We start from the raw sequence: 17,147 nt of genomic DNA on the forward strand, positions 1-17,147 counted from the left end.
TCTATTGACTAATTCCTATGCAGCCCCCAACAAAATATAAGTTTATAATAAATACTACAAATATCTAATCATTGCAAATAAACCTTTTAAGATATTTGCACAAACCCATTTTTTTCTGTATATATATTGATTAGTGAATTTCATGCATGCTGTTAAATGTTTTGCTTTTCCATTTTGTAGCAAATGTCTGAAACATTCTCAACTTTTTCAGGTTATTAAGAAACACAGCTGTTTTTTCATATGTTTATCTTGCTATGCAAATTAATGTATTTTGATTAGCTGCATTTATCTTAGATTGTTTTTTCAAATATCAGAATTAAAGATAAACTTGATCCAGTAATAGACTTCAGTTGTTAAGTATTTATGTTTAATCTGCAAACCACTATTTAAACACTATCGAAGTAGATTTTACTGAAGAGTACACCCATTTGGCAAATGAAATAGTGTGGCATAAATATGCCATTGTTTTAAAAAATGTTGAGGTGTTGTAAATTCCACTTTGACACATTCTTGTAACAAATATATATCTTGTATTGTGCTGGCAAGATTCCACACCCTACCTTTTGAAATGCAAATGGTGAAAAATGGGATTTATTGTATATGTTTTGCTGTTTCTAGTCAGAGAATTCAAGAAAAGCCTGTTCTTGTGTAGCAGGTGCATTGCAGTTGAGGTGCCGCATGAAGCAGTTCTCTCTCACTCCTGCTCGGTTACTATCAGTCATTGCACTACAGTAACCTCAGCCTGTGATGCTGGGGCAGTGACGAAGCAGAAGTTGATTGGTGCACTACGTCTGTTGCTAAGATGAGTGAGGAAAGCAAGCAAGGAAGGAAGGTTCGCCAGAGAAAAATGCACATTCTTCTTAACATTCAAAATACCTAAACATTATAGTCAGGATTTTGTTTACATTTTCTGACAGTAGGTGTGCTTACATCTTAGTTAGCTAAAGATTTAACCACCTTAAAAAAAAGAAAAAAGGAAATACCCAGTTAGACTGAATGAAATTCAGGATGTAGCAACTCACTGCAAAGACAGTGCTAAAGGAATCTTTAAAAAAAAATTCTAAACTCTGCTTGATCAATTTAATTGTCTTTATTCTAATCCAACAAATATAATGAAACTTTTTGCTGTTGCAACAGCTGCACATTTTACTACTAGACTTCATAGACCGGAATCTTTGATCCAGTGAGTTATCTGATGTTGGGAAAGCAGAAATTAGCAAATGCCTTTTCCTTTTTCATATCAACTGAAGGTGGCAGAAGAAAACTTTAAAAAACGTTATTTTTATAAATAGCCTGATCTTAAATAGGCTGCTTTAAATAATTTTAATTGATTGCAGTGCATCCCTACAATACCAATAGCTATGTGGTGCTTCCCATTGTCTGGTGAATTGAATCTAGTTCAGGGGTGAAATCTTACCGGTTCAGACCGGTTCGGGCAAACCAGCAGTGATGATTGGCATCAGTTCGCCGAACCGGTAGCAATCATCCTTGATGGCCCCGCCCCCGCCCGCCTGGTCGCCCGCTCAAGCGCACCGGGGCCACCTTGCCCGCCGCCTCCATGTGCTGCGCTTGGAAGGGGCCGCCACCGCTCTTGCCACCCTCCCTTCCCATGTGGCTGCAGACATCCACCTGTCCTCCCGGAGCACTGCTGTGGCATCGCTGTTCACTTTCTTCCTTCTTCCACCGTGAAACGAAAGCAAACAGAGCTGGTGGTGCTTTGGGAGGGCAGGTGGATGTATTCATTATAGTTGTCAGCTGCAGACGTCCACCTGCCCTCCCGAAGCACCACCGCAGAGAACAAAACAACCCCATTGCACCACACCTCCTCCTGCAGCCAAGCGCGCCCAGCCGTGCATGCCCTTTCTTTAAATGGGCTGTGCATGGGCACTTGGAGAGAGAGAGCAAGAGAGTTCTCCAACCTCTGTTTGTATTTGTGTGTGAGAGAGAGAGAGGGAGGGAGGGAGCGATCTGAAGCTGAGGCACCCAAATTTCTGGCAGCGGCGGGGCCTTCTGCTTCTGAGCAGCCCTAAATCAGCCATCTCCACCTGACATACTCCCTTGAGTCTCGCCGTTCTCCTCGCCCCCCTCCCCCAAGCAGCGGCAGGCTCTGCAGGACAACAAGGCCTCTCATTTTTCCCACGGCGCGGCGTACACTTGCTGCCTCTGCTTGTCTGCTTGCAAGCAGTGATCTTCCCTACTTCTCTCAGGACGCTGATGCGGGCACCATGCATCACTTGTTGGGGTTGAGCAGGGAAACTGCTGTCATGCCACTTCCCTGAGCGCACAGCCGAGGCCGTGCGCTTCCTCTCCAGGCTGGCCACTGGCAAAGAGACATACGACCAACAGCCACTCAATGCCCTGTGTGCAGCATCACCCAGCCACCGGTGGGGATGGAGCAGCCAGCCCAGTTTGGGCTTGGACTGGCTGGTTGGAGTAGCACTGCAGCCGAGGTCTCCCGCGCCAACATTCACCGGCAAGCACAACTTTAGTCGGTCCATTCAACTTGCTTGTCAGAAGGTTGCAAAAGGTGATCTGGGACCCTGCAACCATCATACATGTGAGTCAGTTGTCAAGCATCCAAATGTAAATCACATAACCATGGGATGTTGCAACGGTCATAAATGTGAAAATTGGTCATAACTCACTTTTTTCAGAGCCGTTGTATCTTTGAATGGTCACTAAGTGAACAGTTGTAAATTGGGGATTACCTGTACAGTTGTTCAATTTTAAAGCTGAAATAGTTTTTAATTGGATATTTTATCTTAATATAAGGCTTTATATGTAAACATGATGTAAATGTGCTTCTCTCTCACCCCATGTTTATTTTCTGCACATGTATTTCCATATTGCTTACTTCTTAAGTATATGTTTATGTATTTGGCAATCCATAAGAAAATACTTATGATACTCTGAAAAAAACAACAACCCTTTAACCTTTTTCTTCTAGCTTCTACTCAATTGAATTTGGGAGGGGGGGAGTCCATAATATTTGTATAAATTGTCAGTCACTCAAAATATTAAAATCATGAATCATGCAAGCATTCTCTTATTGTTTCTCCCTTTATCTGGTAAAAAAGCAAATGGACAAATAGTGATTTCTGAGCAAAGGATAACTTCTTCAGGTGGATGGCAGAAAGATTGCCTCATGGAAGACGTCCCAGAAACACTTGCATGTAGTCTGGTGTCTACAGGGTTATTATCATTCATTGACCTATTTAAAAGACTCACTCTGTTCTGAGCTGCAACAGTGCTATGTACCTATTTGCATTTGCCTTAATCTTTCTCACATAATCCTAGTGCCTACTATTGAGAAGCAGGTTCTAACATGTTTGACCATTTGCAAGTCTACCAGATTGCACTTTATCCAACTTTTCAAGTAGGCTAGCACTGAAGACTTTGACAGATGCTTTCTTGACATCAAGAAACATTATAGCCACTTCATTTTCTCAGCCTCCTATGTTACCTCATCATTTATCTGCTGTGAAAAAATAAGATTACTATAACCTGATTGTTTTTTATGAATTCAAACTAACTTCTGGAAATGGCAGCATTTTTCCTATATGCTTACAAACATAGTGCTTGACAATCTGTTCTGATACTCTTTGTCCGCACCACTGGAATACCTGAAGGACAGGTTATGGACAGATTACCATGGAGAAAATGAGTCAGAAAAGGTTTATGAATGAAACTGTTGACAATTACTGCTGCCAATAGTTATTATTTTGGATATGTTTGCCACCTCGAGTTATTTGTAAAAATAAGAAAGACAGGATATAAACAAACAAACAAATAAATAAAATTATGCTATATTCAGTTAGATGTATTAGAGAAGGGGCTTTCAAACTTTTTCAGGCCATAGAATCTATAAGTTAAAAATAGCAACAAAATGTTTTCCAAAACCTCTGATCAAGAGATTAAGCTTTAGGGATAGAAAATTGGCTGCATTGGAGAGAATGTTTTTTTCATTCTTAGTTTCTCTTGGAACTGAATAGATTTTGAATTATGAAGAGACATTTTATTTATTTGTTTGTTTTTTTGTTTGTTTAATTTTTATAGCTGCCCATCTCAACAAATGACTCTTTTTAAACCATAAAAACAAAACAGTACAAAATAAATATTTATGACACTAAGTAAAAATGATAATATGGATCTTAATACCGCCAGGAAATGGAGTTCTTAACACAGTTGGAGCTCTAGGCCCAGGCATATAACCAAGATTCAAAGTCCTGAGAAATGCCAACAGTTTCAGGGTCATCCTGATATCTAAAGGGAGAATATGTCTCCTGATTCCTACAAGCTGACATTTCATGGCTAAAGGGACCCAAATTCCAACCTGCCTGCATGAGTTGGATGGGTAGAAACAACTGGAAGAAAATGGTCTTTAAGGGAACCTGGCCCCACCTTGAATTGCATCTAGCAATTCACACTGGCAACCAATGCAGCTCACAAAGCAGTGGTATTATATGTATTGAATATCTGACATTTATTACTACCCATGCAGCTGCATTCTGCAGCAGCTGAATCTTCCAAATGCTCTTCAAGAGCAGCCCCATCTAAAGCACATTGCAGTAATCCATATGAGAGGTCATGAGGTCGTGAGTAACTGAGAACAAAGCCTCATGATCAAGATCCAGGAATGATGCTTAACAAGTTGTTTTAAATACTGTGAGAGTCCATGGTACTAGAAAATTAGAATAGAATAGAATAGAATAGAATAGAATAGAATAGAATAGAATAGAATAGAATATACCTTGGTGGTCTTCTAGTCCATCTCCTGCTCAAGCAGGAGAGCCTATACCATTTCAGACAAATGGCTGTCTAGTCTCTTCTTAAAAACTCCAATGATGAAGCACCCACAACTTCTGAAGGCAAGCCATTTCACTGGTTAATTGATCTCAGTGTTAGGAAGTTTCTCCTTAATTTCAGGTTGCTTCTCTCCTTGATTAGTTTCCATCCATTGTTTCTTCCTGTGGTGCTTTGAAAAATAAGTTGACCCCTTCTTTGTGGCAGCCCCACAAATACTGGAATACTGATACCATGTCACCCCTAGTCCTTCTTTTCTCCAGACTAGCCAAACCCAAATCCTACAATTCTTCATATGTTTTAGTCTCCAGGCCTTCATCTTAGTTGCATTCCATGCGATTTAGAAGATTATTTTCATGTTTCTGACACATGGATTAAATGGTATATCAGATAGCAGTATAACAACATGATTTATAGCTAAAAAAGGAAATAAAGTCAAGCTTGACTTACTGGTATATACAGTATTTGTGAGGCTATCTTTCGTAGATAGATTCTATCTGACCAACTGTCTGACCAGAAAACTCCTGCTGAAGATATGTAAGTGGGCATTCTCTGTGGGAGCTCCTGTCTCTTGGAACAACTAATCAAAATGGTAGTTTTTCTCTTATCCATTCACTATACAGAATGATATTGATATTGCATTTTACTTTAACCTGATGCCTTCTAAGTATGTTTGGAGTCTAGTTACCAGAATTCTCAACCAGCAAATTAGGTAGAGATGGTACTGATGGTACTGATGGTAGAAAATAAGCAGAGCCTTGCAATGGATAATGAGTTTGACAGTCAAAAACTCTTTGTCCAATTGAAATGGGATCTTCTGCTTTAATATTTCAATTAAAAAAATCCCTCTTTTCTCTTACATAAAATTCTGATAGGTACAGTATTTTTAGGGACAGTTATATATGTATTATCACTATTCAATCTTGTATTAAAATGCTGCTACAAAATTCAAAAGCTTGTTTTATTTCTGACAAAGTACACCAAAACTTCCCTTGGGGTATTTCTTGCAGTTTCTGCCTCTATATCATTCTCTTCCCCATCCAAATAATTGCCAAGACTTTAATAATCCTTTTTCTAATATCTTCATCCCTCTGGGATTGCTCTAGGTCTTTAAACAAAATTCCTTCTCTCTCAATTCCAGCGGAGCCAGATTATCTAGTTCTGTTTCAACTTTCTGTCTATAACTTCTGTCTTACTCTCGAAAATTCCATTTTGTCATAATGTGGAATAAAGACTTTAAGAACCAGTGTTTACAATCTTACTCTAATTTTCTGTTTTATCACTACAATCTTGTAGCAGTTGTAGTCTAAGTTAGATAATTAAATTAAATTAAGATTTTATTTTATACCTAAACTAATTTTGATGTGTTTGTGGGATTTTTTTTTCCTGGAGACATTTAATTCTTTGATTTTTGGGGTCCATGTCTTCAAAGGTTGGTTGACATACAAGGTGTGCTTAAAAATGCCATTTTTGACAGCATGAAAAGTGAGAATTTGAAATATATGTTCACTAATAAATGCTGCAGAGGATGACAGTATTTTTTTAGTTGTCAGTTTAGCTAATCAATTGTAAATTGGCTCACAGAGGTTGAAACTGGTTAGTTAGATCAGTATAAGACTTATGAAGGAAGTCCTTCATTCTTTTTATATGGGATCTACCTCCTTCAGCCATATAGTTTCCATCAATTTCTTAGCTTAGCAGGTATTGAAGATATTGCTGTGTCTTCCAATTTGTCTTGTATGACTGCACCCATGACTAACATTTAGCACTGAATAACTGGCTTGGCACAATACAAATCTTTGTTGTGAAATAATGGTGCTTTGCCATAAACTTTATTTATAGTGACTGAACTTTAACTTCTGTTTTGAAATGGCTGTATATTTTCTTTTCTCAGAGATATGATGACATATCACTTATTACCTGTGTTGGCAACTTAGCACAAGAGACAATCATACGTTTAAGAAATATTTGGGAAGCATCCGGTACTTTGTACACAGATTAATGGTAGATATGTTATATATAGCTTTTTGTCTTTGTCAGCTGTGCAAGTAGATAGCAAATAATCAAAATTGCAGTTTTTCTCTTATCCGTTCAATAGAATAGAATAGAATAACAGAGTTGGAAGGGACCTTGGAGGTCTTCTAGTCCAACCCCCTGCCCAGGCAGGAAACCCTACACCACTTCAGACAAATGGTTACCAACATCTTCTTAAAAATTTCCAGAGTTGGGGCATTCACAACTTCTGCAGGCAAGTTGTTCCACTTATTAATTGCAATTAATTCTGCAATATACAGAATGATGTTGCTATTGCAATTTACTCTAACCTGATGTCTTCTAGATATGTTTGGAGTCTAGCTACCAGAATTCCCAGCCAGCAAATTAGGTAAAGGTCTTACTGATGTTACTGATGGTACCATGGAGAAAAGACTTTGGTATTTTTTTTCAGGTATCATATAGCCCTTATGTGAGTTTTTTCCTGTACTAATGTAGGTTATTTTCTCAGGCAATGGCTCTTTAGTGGAATCCTCAGCCATTTCTAAACTCTTTGATTCTTGATAAATCCATGGCAAGCAACAAAGATCTGAAAGGATCAGATATTGCCAAATATACTTGTGATGCCAATATAAAGTGTATGGGTCAATGCATTCCAATGAATATTCAGCTTGTTATAGCAAAGAGTCCAGTTATTTGAAATATATGTTTACTAATAAGTGCTGCAGAGGATGACAGCACACGAGTCATGGTGGCACAGTGCTTAAAATGCAGCATTGTAGGCTAATTCTGCCCGCTGCCAGGAGTTAGATCCTGACCAGCTCAATGCTGACTCAGATGTCCATCCTTCTGTAGTCAGTAAATTAAGGATCCAGATTCTTGGGGACAATATACTAAACTGCTTAGAGAATGCTATAAAGCATTATGAAGTGGTATATAAGTCTAAATACTATTGCTATTTGTGTCTGAGTATTTTAGATTACAAAGAGCAGCATTGGTATTAACTAGTCAACTTGCATGGTAGACTTTCATAAGATCTTAATTTCACCCATTTCTAGAGGGATAACCTATGTTGTAGGGTTTTAAATCCCTTGGCCTGCAGTACTACTTAAGAAAATCCAATTTGATAAGTTTTTTATACCCTCTCCTTTTAAAACAGAAATGCAAATATACTTGTATGGTACATTACAAGGAATGATTCGAAAGCTTAATACAGCAGCATGGTATAAGATGCTTCATACTGTTAAACCAGCTCTGCAATCCCACCAAATGAAATAATGCATTTATAAGGACAAATAGTGGCTTCTTGTTCATATACTATAAGGGCTCCCAAAATCATTTCAGCTACATTTTGAAAATTATTTGGAAGTACACAAAGAATCTCTATGAAAATAAAAATGTGCTGAGGTTTTCCCTAGTTGCATTTAAAGAGCCAAGACTTGTACTGAGGCCAAACCAAGCCACAGTGCATGTGGGTGTGTGTAGTAAGATCCTGGGAAAGCCTTGGAGCAGCCACATGGTATTTCCTGGAGGTTGTAGTTGCTTCAGTCCTTTGGGGGAAAGGCTCTTGGCCTGTATCCACAAGCTTAACATAGCCTTGTTGAAGAGCAATCCAAACATATCTTGGGTTGAACAAGTACTAGGAGAACTGTTTTCATTCTGAAATGAATAGCCCCCCCCACCCCCCTTAGATACTTAGCAATGTAAAGGGTAGCATATTTGTTGACTCTTTGTAATTAAAAAGTGACTGAGAACTAGACAGTCTTCATGAAAAAAGGCAAACATATGAAAAACAACAGGCAGATAAAGAATTTTTCCAAATCTTTATATCAAATATAAGAAGCGAAGAGAGATAAAGAAAGAGAAGCAAAAGGCATGTTTTATTTATTTTTTTTATGTCTACTTAATCCAGAACAGATTCGTTCTGTTTTAGGAATCTTTTAAGAATCCCTTATGAATGGATCTGCTATAAGTAAGGGATTAAGTATAGCTCTTGAGATTGGTGTAAAAAATGTTTGCAGTTTATCCATTATAATGCTAATGAATAATGAAGATAGAGAAACCCAAAGAATAAATTTTGCTGAAGGTTTGTACAGTCACTGGCTGAGAAAAGGAGCCCTAAGAGATCACGCTGTTGGTACTGCAGTGATAAAATCTTGTCCAAATATTCTAACTCAGAATTCATATCGGAGCTCTGCCTGTACTCGTATATGCTTCAAATCATCAATAGACACAGGGGATAGTTTGTGGAACTGAGAGCAGATTCTTTAAAATGTGATTTGGACTAATTCAAAGATAATCCTATTCACAAAGTAGGCAAAATAAAGGTGAACAAACTTTGGAGGGTTGCCTTGGATGGGGTTGTGAAGCCAAAGGGCAGGCTTAGTTTTTTCTCTTTTATAAGTAGTCCTCGACTTATGATCTCAATTCAGCCCAAAATTTCTGTTGTTAAGTGAGACATTTGTTAAGTGAACTTTGCCCCATTTTACAATTTTTTTGGTCATAGTTGTTAAGTGAATCACTGCAGTTATTAAATTAAAACAAGGTTATTAAGTGAATCTGGCTTCCCATTGACTTTCTTGTCATATGACCATGGGGGTGCTGCAACAATTGTAAGCGTGAAAAATATTCATAATTGACTTTTTCCACTGCCATTGTAATTTTGAATAGTCATCAAACAAACTGTTGTAAATCAAGGACTACCTGTATTTGAGGTTTGGAAGCTATATTGAAATCATTTCTTGTTTCTGCTTTTATATTTGACGTATATACACTGCTCAAAAAAATAAAGGGAACACAAACAGAAGACATCCGAGATCTGAATGAATGAAATAGCCTTATTAAATACTTTGTTCTTTACATACAGTAGTTTATACACTGCTCAAACAACTAAAGGGAACACAAAACTACTGTATGTAACGAACAAAGTATTTAATAAGGCTATTTCATTCATTCAGATCTCGGATGTCCTCTGCTTGTGTTCCCTTTATTTTTTTGAGCAGTGTATTTTGCTACAATAGAAAATTCAGTTTTAAAAGAATTCAACAAAAATTGATCTGTAAGCTGAAATTCCAACGTAGGAATTCGTCTGTTTTTATTTTGGGAGAACAGCAGTTGTTTATAAACTTTAAACTCACCATGGAACTGTGGTTGACTGACCATGAGACATTTCAGTGTGCTATTAAGTCATAGAAAGATTGGTAGGGTCTTCCGAATAAGTGTTCTAATCCTCATTAATGACAGCCTGTACATAGTAATGTCCCAATACAAATCTGACCTTTATTTGTGCCCTGACATCAGATATAAGTATATAGGCCCGTGATGGCGAACCTATGGCACGAGTGCCACAGGTGGCACGCAGAGCCATATCAGTGGGCACATGAGGTCCCACCGGAAGTTAGCAAACGGGCCATTTCCAACCTCCAGAGGGTCTTCAGCGGGGTGGGGAAGGCTGTTTTCATCCTCCCCAAACTCCTAGAAAGGCCCTGGAGACTGGGGAGGGCAAAAAAATGGGCCTACCGGGCCCACTGGGCCATCACGTGCCAAAAATGGGGGGAGCACAGGGGTCGCATGCACAGGGGCGGGGTGCATAGAATTACGGGTATGGGCACGCACACGTGCCACCCCCCCACGCTCCCCCCACTTTTGGCACATGATGGCAAAAAAGGTTAGCCATCACTGATATAGGCCATAGGGTTTATTGTCCCCACTGCTTGGATGCCTGTGCAATTAGCCCTGAATTGTAAGAGATCCATGAAAATAGAACCAAAATATAAGTTTTGAGTTATGGGTAATAACAAAGCAGTTGATGTGTATAAAATGGAACACCTAGATGTCCTGAATAAATTACAATGGTTACTACTGTTAGAAGAAATATCCTTCTGGGTTCAGCTCCAAGTGGGGAAAAAGACACTGGAAACATGGAGACTGCTTGGAAAGATGTTTAATGGTGGACAGGATCACATGGTTTGAGTTCCTGAACAGAAAGGGCAAGATGCAGCGAGTCCCCAGGTTTTATGCCCTCTCTGGCTTTGAACTTCCTTGGGCCTCGAAAGAGTATCCTGATTGGTTGTCAGACTCCCAGGGAGTGGGGGGTCTTAGCTAGCCTTGCTGGCTGATGTAATCTTCCCAGGTGCCATGTGGTGAGTTTCTGTTGCTAGATGGGTCCTATTGTGTTGCAGATGATGGTCCATTGACAAAGGGTGGAGGGGCAGGAAGGTGGGAGCTGCTTTGTCTTTAAAACATGCTTCTCCATTTCTCATCTAGGGAAACATAATATTCTGCCTTTTTAATATTTCCTAAAATATTTCATTCTTCTAGGAAAGGGGTGGGTGCTAACTTCCTACACTACAAAGAAATATTATTTTATATTATTTTTAAATTACTAAAAGGCAGATAGACAAAGGGGCATAAATATTAAGAGAGCTCTAAAAGAAAAAATACTAGCTAATAAAATAGTAATTTTTTATCCACAAAAATTACTAGCTGCATGCAATTATATCTTTCCTGAGCAATATGGACATTGCTGGCTCCAGCCTTCCCATCCCACCATCTGATACATCTCCCAAATGTGTTCAAGTTGTGTATCTTGATGAATGCTCCAGGGCAAATCTGAAATGAATTGAATGCGTACAGTTGGTATTGGGAGAGGAAAATATTTAAGAGAATCTAGGTTAATAGGACTTTTTCTTCTAGAGAAACCAGGAAAATGTAAAGAATTCTCATCATTTTCCTGTGCCAAACCCCGAAACAATTTTAAAACTAACCCATAAGTGTCCTTACTGTCACTGATTTGAAACCGTGGAAAAAACTCATGAGCTTTTCCAGCTGGTCAATACAAGAATGCAAAAATGCTGTTCGAATCAGTGATCAACTCTCTATCCTTATCCCAGAATCTTATGGGGTGGATTTGTTTTGCTTTGCTGAGTTGGATTGGGTTTTGTTTTGAGAAAACCTTAGCTATAAGAGAGAGCTGCTGGATATTTTGCTGAAATGGAGCTGAGCTGGATCTACATGAGCTTAGTTGTTCAGTTGTCGGGCGTGGGACTACACTGGAATTAGAAAACAAATAACAGATGGAGTTATCTTCAGTATGGTTTTATAACAACAACTTTCCTATCAATCCAGACCATCATAATATTTAGGCTATAATGAAAAGCTTTTTCTGTAAGAACTGAAAGATTGTTTTAACCAGGTCTAGAGCTGATACAAACATATTATAAAATCATAGAAAAATATTTTTTAAAATATGCACAAAGACTTATCACGGTGGTAAAGGAATTCCAAAGCCACTACAAAAATGCCTGGTTGCAGTTAATGACATCCAGGTAGTCAGATTTCCAGGATACCTTGATCAGATTCATTCATTCATTCATTCATTCATTCACTCACTCACTCACTCACTCACTCACTCACTTATTCACTCACTCAAATTCTATAGCCTCTCTCTCACATAAGTGGCTCCGGATGGCAAATAATCATAAAACCAAATTAAAACCAAGCACAAGAACAGTAAAAATGCCGTATATATCTCTGTCTAGCTCTATATCTATATTGGCCAAGAAGAAATATAACCAATATTATTTACAGTTGCTAATGTCTGATCAATGTCATTTTATTTATCTTAACATGGTTAAGATTTTATTTCTATTAAAGTAGCTAAGTTTTGTAAAATGGATGACATCTTGACCACACCACCTTTGTAATTAGTGGGTTTCACTGTGGTCTTTTACTTGCTTTCTTACTCTGTTTTTTATTTGTTTGTTTGTTTGGTTTGGTTTTGAGCTGGTCAGTGGCTGTAACAAGATGCCTACCTATTTTAGAAAAAATATGTTTTCTAAATTTTATCTCTCTCTCTCTCTCCCTTCCATTTTTATAGGTTTCAAGACTTTGCTGAAAGGAAATTCTGGAAAGTTTAGTAGTGGGGAGCTGGTGGCAATTATGGGTCCTTCTGGAGCTGGGAAGTCGACACTTATGAATCTTCTGGCAGGATACAGGTCAGTAAGTGTACAAACACCTTCATCTTTTTATGACCAATGTCTTAAAAACACAGTACTTACTTACTTGCTTGTGCTAAAAAAGAACTGACTCCTGTACTGTGAAAAACCTGAATGTGTAGGCTTGCCTGTTTAATCTGATTTAAAGGCATGAAAAAAAAATAGGCTGTTTCTTCTCTTGCTTTCAGGGAGACTGGGATGAAAGGAGAAATTCTCATCAACGGGCAACATCGTGACTTGCGTTCTTTCCGCAAAGTGTCTTGTTACATTATGCAAGATGATATGCTGCTTCCACATCTTACTGTCCAGGAAGCTATGATGGTATGGTTATTAATAATAGCAACCACATCTATACAACATACAGTTCTCTTTTTTCTGAATTAACTTCTTCCTGGGTTATGCAGTAATTATTGTGCATCAAAGAAAATGAAAAGAAATAAGATGCATTCGTGAACAGGATTAAGAGGAATTATGGACAATATAATTCCTGTCCCAATTCACAGGAAGGAAAATCTTGCATTAAATCTGCCTTGCTGAAGAACTAATGGACAGATTGTATCCTTTGCCCAGCAATTGGGTAAATTTCCAAAGTAAAAGAGAGGGGGGAGAGGGGGGAAGGGCAAAAGAGAGAAAATTGTAAACTATATATCATATAGTTGGCGAACCTTTTCGGCACCAAGTGCCGAAACAGGAGCGTGCGTGTGTGGGAGCGCCAGAAACTGGAAGAGCAGCTCCCCAGTGCACACGCAGGAGAATGCTGGAAACTGGAAGAGCAGTTCCCGGCGCGCATGCGCTGAGCCTCCAGTTTCTGGCGTGCAATCGTCTCTGGCATTGCCTCATGCAACTCTTCTAGGGAACCAGACAACACACGTCATGGGCAATCTTGCAAAATATGTTTAATAGTTTGCATATCAGCACCACAATCGTGACAAGGGGAATCTTTCCATCCCCTCTGATACAGGGCAGAGGCACTTCTTCCAGTATCATACCTAATTCTGTACAATTTTGACTGAACAAAACAAATCAGGTCAAAACCAGATGGTTTGGTAGAGGGATCACTAATGGTCAGGCCACACAAGAAGGTACCTTGGATCATTTCTTTCTCTTGGTTAAACTGGGTTGATGTTAAGTGAATAGCTGGCCTGCGGCAGAGGTGGTATTCAGCAGGTTCTGACCAGTTCTGGGGAACTGGTAGCGAAAATTTTGAGTAGTTTGGAGAACAGGTAAATACCACCTCTGACTGGCCCTGCCCCCATCTATACTCTGCCTCCCGAGTCCCAGCTGATCAGGAGGAAATGGGGATTTTGCAGTAACCTTCCCCTGGAGTGGGGAGGAAATGGGGATTTTGCAGTAACCTTCCCCTGGAGTAGGATGGGAAGGGAGATTTTACAGTATCCTTCCCCTGCCGCGCCCACCATGCCACGCCCACCAAGCCACACCCACAGAACCAGTAGTAAAAAAATTTGAATCCCACCACTGGCCTGCGGGATTTCAGTCTCATGATGGGCTATGTATTGTCCTGGTGAATAGGGAGGGCCTTGTTGTTCAGTATCCTTGACCATAGCCGATTAAGAGCTTATTGTCTCCTAATTTGGGCGGTATGATATTGCTAAGTATTGGTAACCTGTGCACAGGAGTGGAATGCAATGTGCCAGAGATGATACACATTGTCTGGCAGATTTGGACATCAACCATTGAGTGCTGTTAAGCCACACACCGGCACAATATTCATCTGTGAAATAAACCAAGCTGTTGTTTGTAGAGTATTAGCATCAGCATCCCAGGATGTTCCAGCCAGACTGTTCAGTAAATTGTTGTGGTGTTTCAATTTTGCAGGAACTACAGAATAGATACTGCTTGTCAATGGATTCATTAAAAGCGGGGAGGGGGGGGATGACCTTGGATTACTTTTCAGCCAGCCAATTTTCATGATATTCTATTCAATGTGTATTTCCAATTCTTTATCATTTTTTCTATCATGCTGGGAGTCTTAGATATAATCAAAATTACTTGACTCTATATTGTTGATCAAGAATGTCCTTTCTAAGCAAGCATTCAATCTGAAATTAAAATCTGGTCTTTTTGAGCTCTCTTGAACTGCAACAGAATCAAATCAAATATTTTTTGGGGGGTGTGGTAGTATCAATCTTTATTTATTGATTAGCCCTTGGGCCATATCAAACTGCAGAGCTCCAGAAACAATTATTACAAAAGTTTGGTAGAAGCAATTTAAAATGAAATTGGAATAGGAATAAAACACAATTTAAAATGAAATTAGAGTAAAATACAATCTAGAATGAAATCAGAATAGAATACAATAATTTGAGATACAAATTTAAATATGATTAAATTTATATTACAATGTCACCCCTGCAGCTACCCAATCAGTCTTAAAACTACTATTAGAATTACGTTATTAAATCAAGTGATCTTTCCTGCAATCTACCACATTTTGCTGCACCAACTTTGTCCTTTTTTCCATCAATTTTACAGCAAATTTGGCAATCCATTTCACTAGCTGCAAGTTAGAACCTAACAAACAATGTTGCAAGAAGCGCTCTTTAGACTTAGGGGTGCTGGCGTAAAAGATCCTGCCCAGCTGATGTTCCCTCAAATCTGAGTACAGGGGGCAGTCAAAAATTACATGGGACATTATTTCAACTTCCCCGTTCCCACATAAACAGACTCTTTCACTTACAGGGATACCCTTATACCTACCCCAAAGCATGTTTGTTTGAAGTTGGTCTAATCTCAATTTGGTAAAAAAATCTCCTTATGACGGGAAACAAAGGCACAGTTAAATATTTTTCTATTTTAAAAATTTGTTTATTGGCCAATAACTAAGGGCGAACTTTTACTGCTGTCACCTGTGCAATATCCGATTGTGCACTTATGTCCTTAAATATCTGTGCAATCCAATTTCGGATCTGCCTATGATCATACTGCTGCCAATTTAAAGGAATACCAGAGCTAGATACCTGCTTCAGAACTCTTGATAATGTGTGGTAGTCGGGATAAATGCATTCATAGCTTTGGAAAATATTATTTTTCTAAGCAAAATTATTATAATAAACGTATAATTTTCCAATCAAATGTTTCCAGGTAGTTTCTTGAAGAGATGGTTCAATTAAAGGTGGATTTTTTTTTCTTCATGAATACCTGTGTCAGGCCAGCTGTATACTTTTAATAAAGCCAAAAGGTGTTGTAGTATAAGCAAAGCCAGATCTGAATATTCCCAGGTAAACCTGGTGCTTTCCCTGTCTCCTGGGTCCTCTCCCCTTGGTCCTTTCGTCAGTGTCCAATGGCATTCAAACTGGGTGTTTTGGTAACAGTCCTAAAGTTTGGCACCTCTTTGGTGGGTGTTCACATTCTGCTCTCATGCTTGTGTCCTTGGATCTGCCAGGCTTTGTTCCAGGCCGGCATCTCTGGTTCCTGTCATCCTGTCATTCCCCCTCCCCATATCTGCTTACTACTCCCTTCCCCCTTTTATGGCAGGATGCCACTGAAGCAAAGCAGGGCTGAAGTGATGCAATGGCAGATCTGACAACCTGCAAACTTCTCACATTACTCTAACAAATATTTATCCTAATTGAAATTATTGATAAAATTTCACCTCTTAAGGATTTATTTCCTGGCTTCTATACAATAATAGCTACTGATATGTACTTTAAATAAGCAGCCACATTAGTTTCAAAAGACCTATACTGTATTATCGGAATTGGGTAAGTATTTTGCATGGCTGACATCCTCCCCCCAAATAAATTGACTTAATAAGTATAATATTCTACTATTTCAGGTGTCTGCCCACCTGAAACTTCAAGAAAAAGATGAAGGCAGGAGAGAAATGGTATGTATATTACTTTATTCTGACTTAAAATGTAGTACTCATTTTCTTTTAGAAGAAAACACAGTATATTTTTTATATCTGAAAGTATTATTTTTATATGTAAAAGTAGTATATTTAGAAGGTTTTATAGAATATTTTCTCCCTTTTTTGACCAGATGTATGAAATGTTGAATGCAAAGAATATCCAGTTTGCATATAACTTATGTAATTAAAATCAGTAGATTGAAAAGACTGAATGGAAGAAATATGGGAAATGTAGATATAGAAGAATTTGTGCAATGATAGGAACGCTTCGTTGAACATGAAATTTGAGTTCTTAGCTGGATCAGTAACTTAGGGTTTGAGCTGGTGGTAAAAGATGCTTTTGACCTGAGAGCCCATCTGGTATAGTGATATTAGATCAGGAGATTCCAAGTCTATTCATTTATCAAACTCAGTGGGCAACTTTAGGCTATTGCTGTCTTTCAGCCCAACTTACTATTTTAATAGGGTGGTTGTTATGTGATAAA

The 17,147-nt window shown here is 38.6% G+C and overlaps 1 protein-coding gene across 2 annotated transcripts in view; it reads left to right on the forward strand.

Moving 5' to 3' along the window:
- Nucleotides 1-17,147, forward strand: part of ABCG1 (ATP binding cassette subfamily G member 1) — a 51,541-nt gene that overhangs the window by 12,411 nt on the left and 21,983 nt on the right. For both annotated transcript variants that reach the window (XM_034423946.3, XM_034423947.3), the window contains exons 3-5: nucleotides 12,674-12,791; nucleotides 12,980-13,112; nucleotides 16,588-16,638. In XM_034423946.3, coding sequence (XP_034279837.1) covers nucleotides 12,674-12,791; nucleotides 12,980-13,112; nucleotides 16,588-16,638 — 302 coding nt within the window. The remainder of the gene's footprint in view (nucleotides 1-12,673; nucleotides 12,792-12,979; nucleotides 13,113-16,587; nucleotides 16,639-17,147) is intronic.

The sequence above is a fragment of the Pantherophis guttatus genome, chromosome 5, assembly GCF_059756535.1.
Source record: "Pantherophis guttatus breed Tessera chromosome 5, ASM5975653v1, whole genome shotgun sequence".
Taxonomy (NCBI): domain Eukaryota; kingdom Metazoa; phylum Chordata; class Lepidosauria; order Squamata; family Colubridae; genus Pantherophis; species Pantherophis guttatus.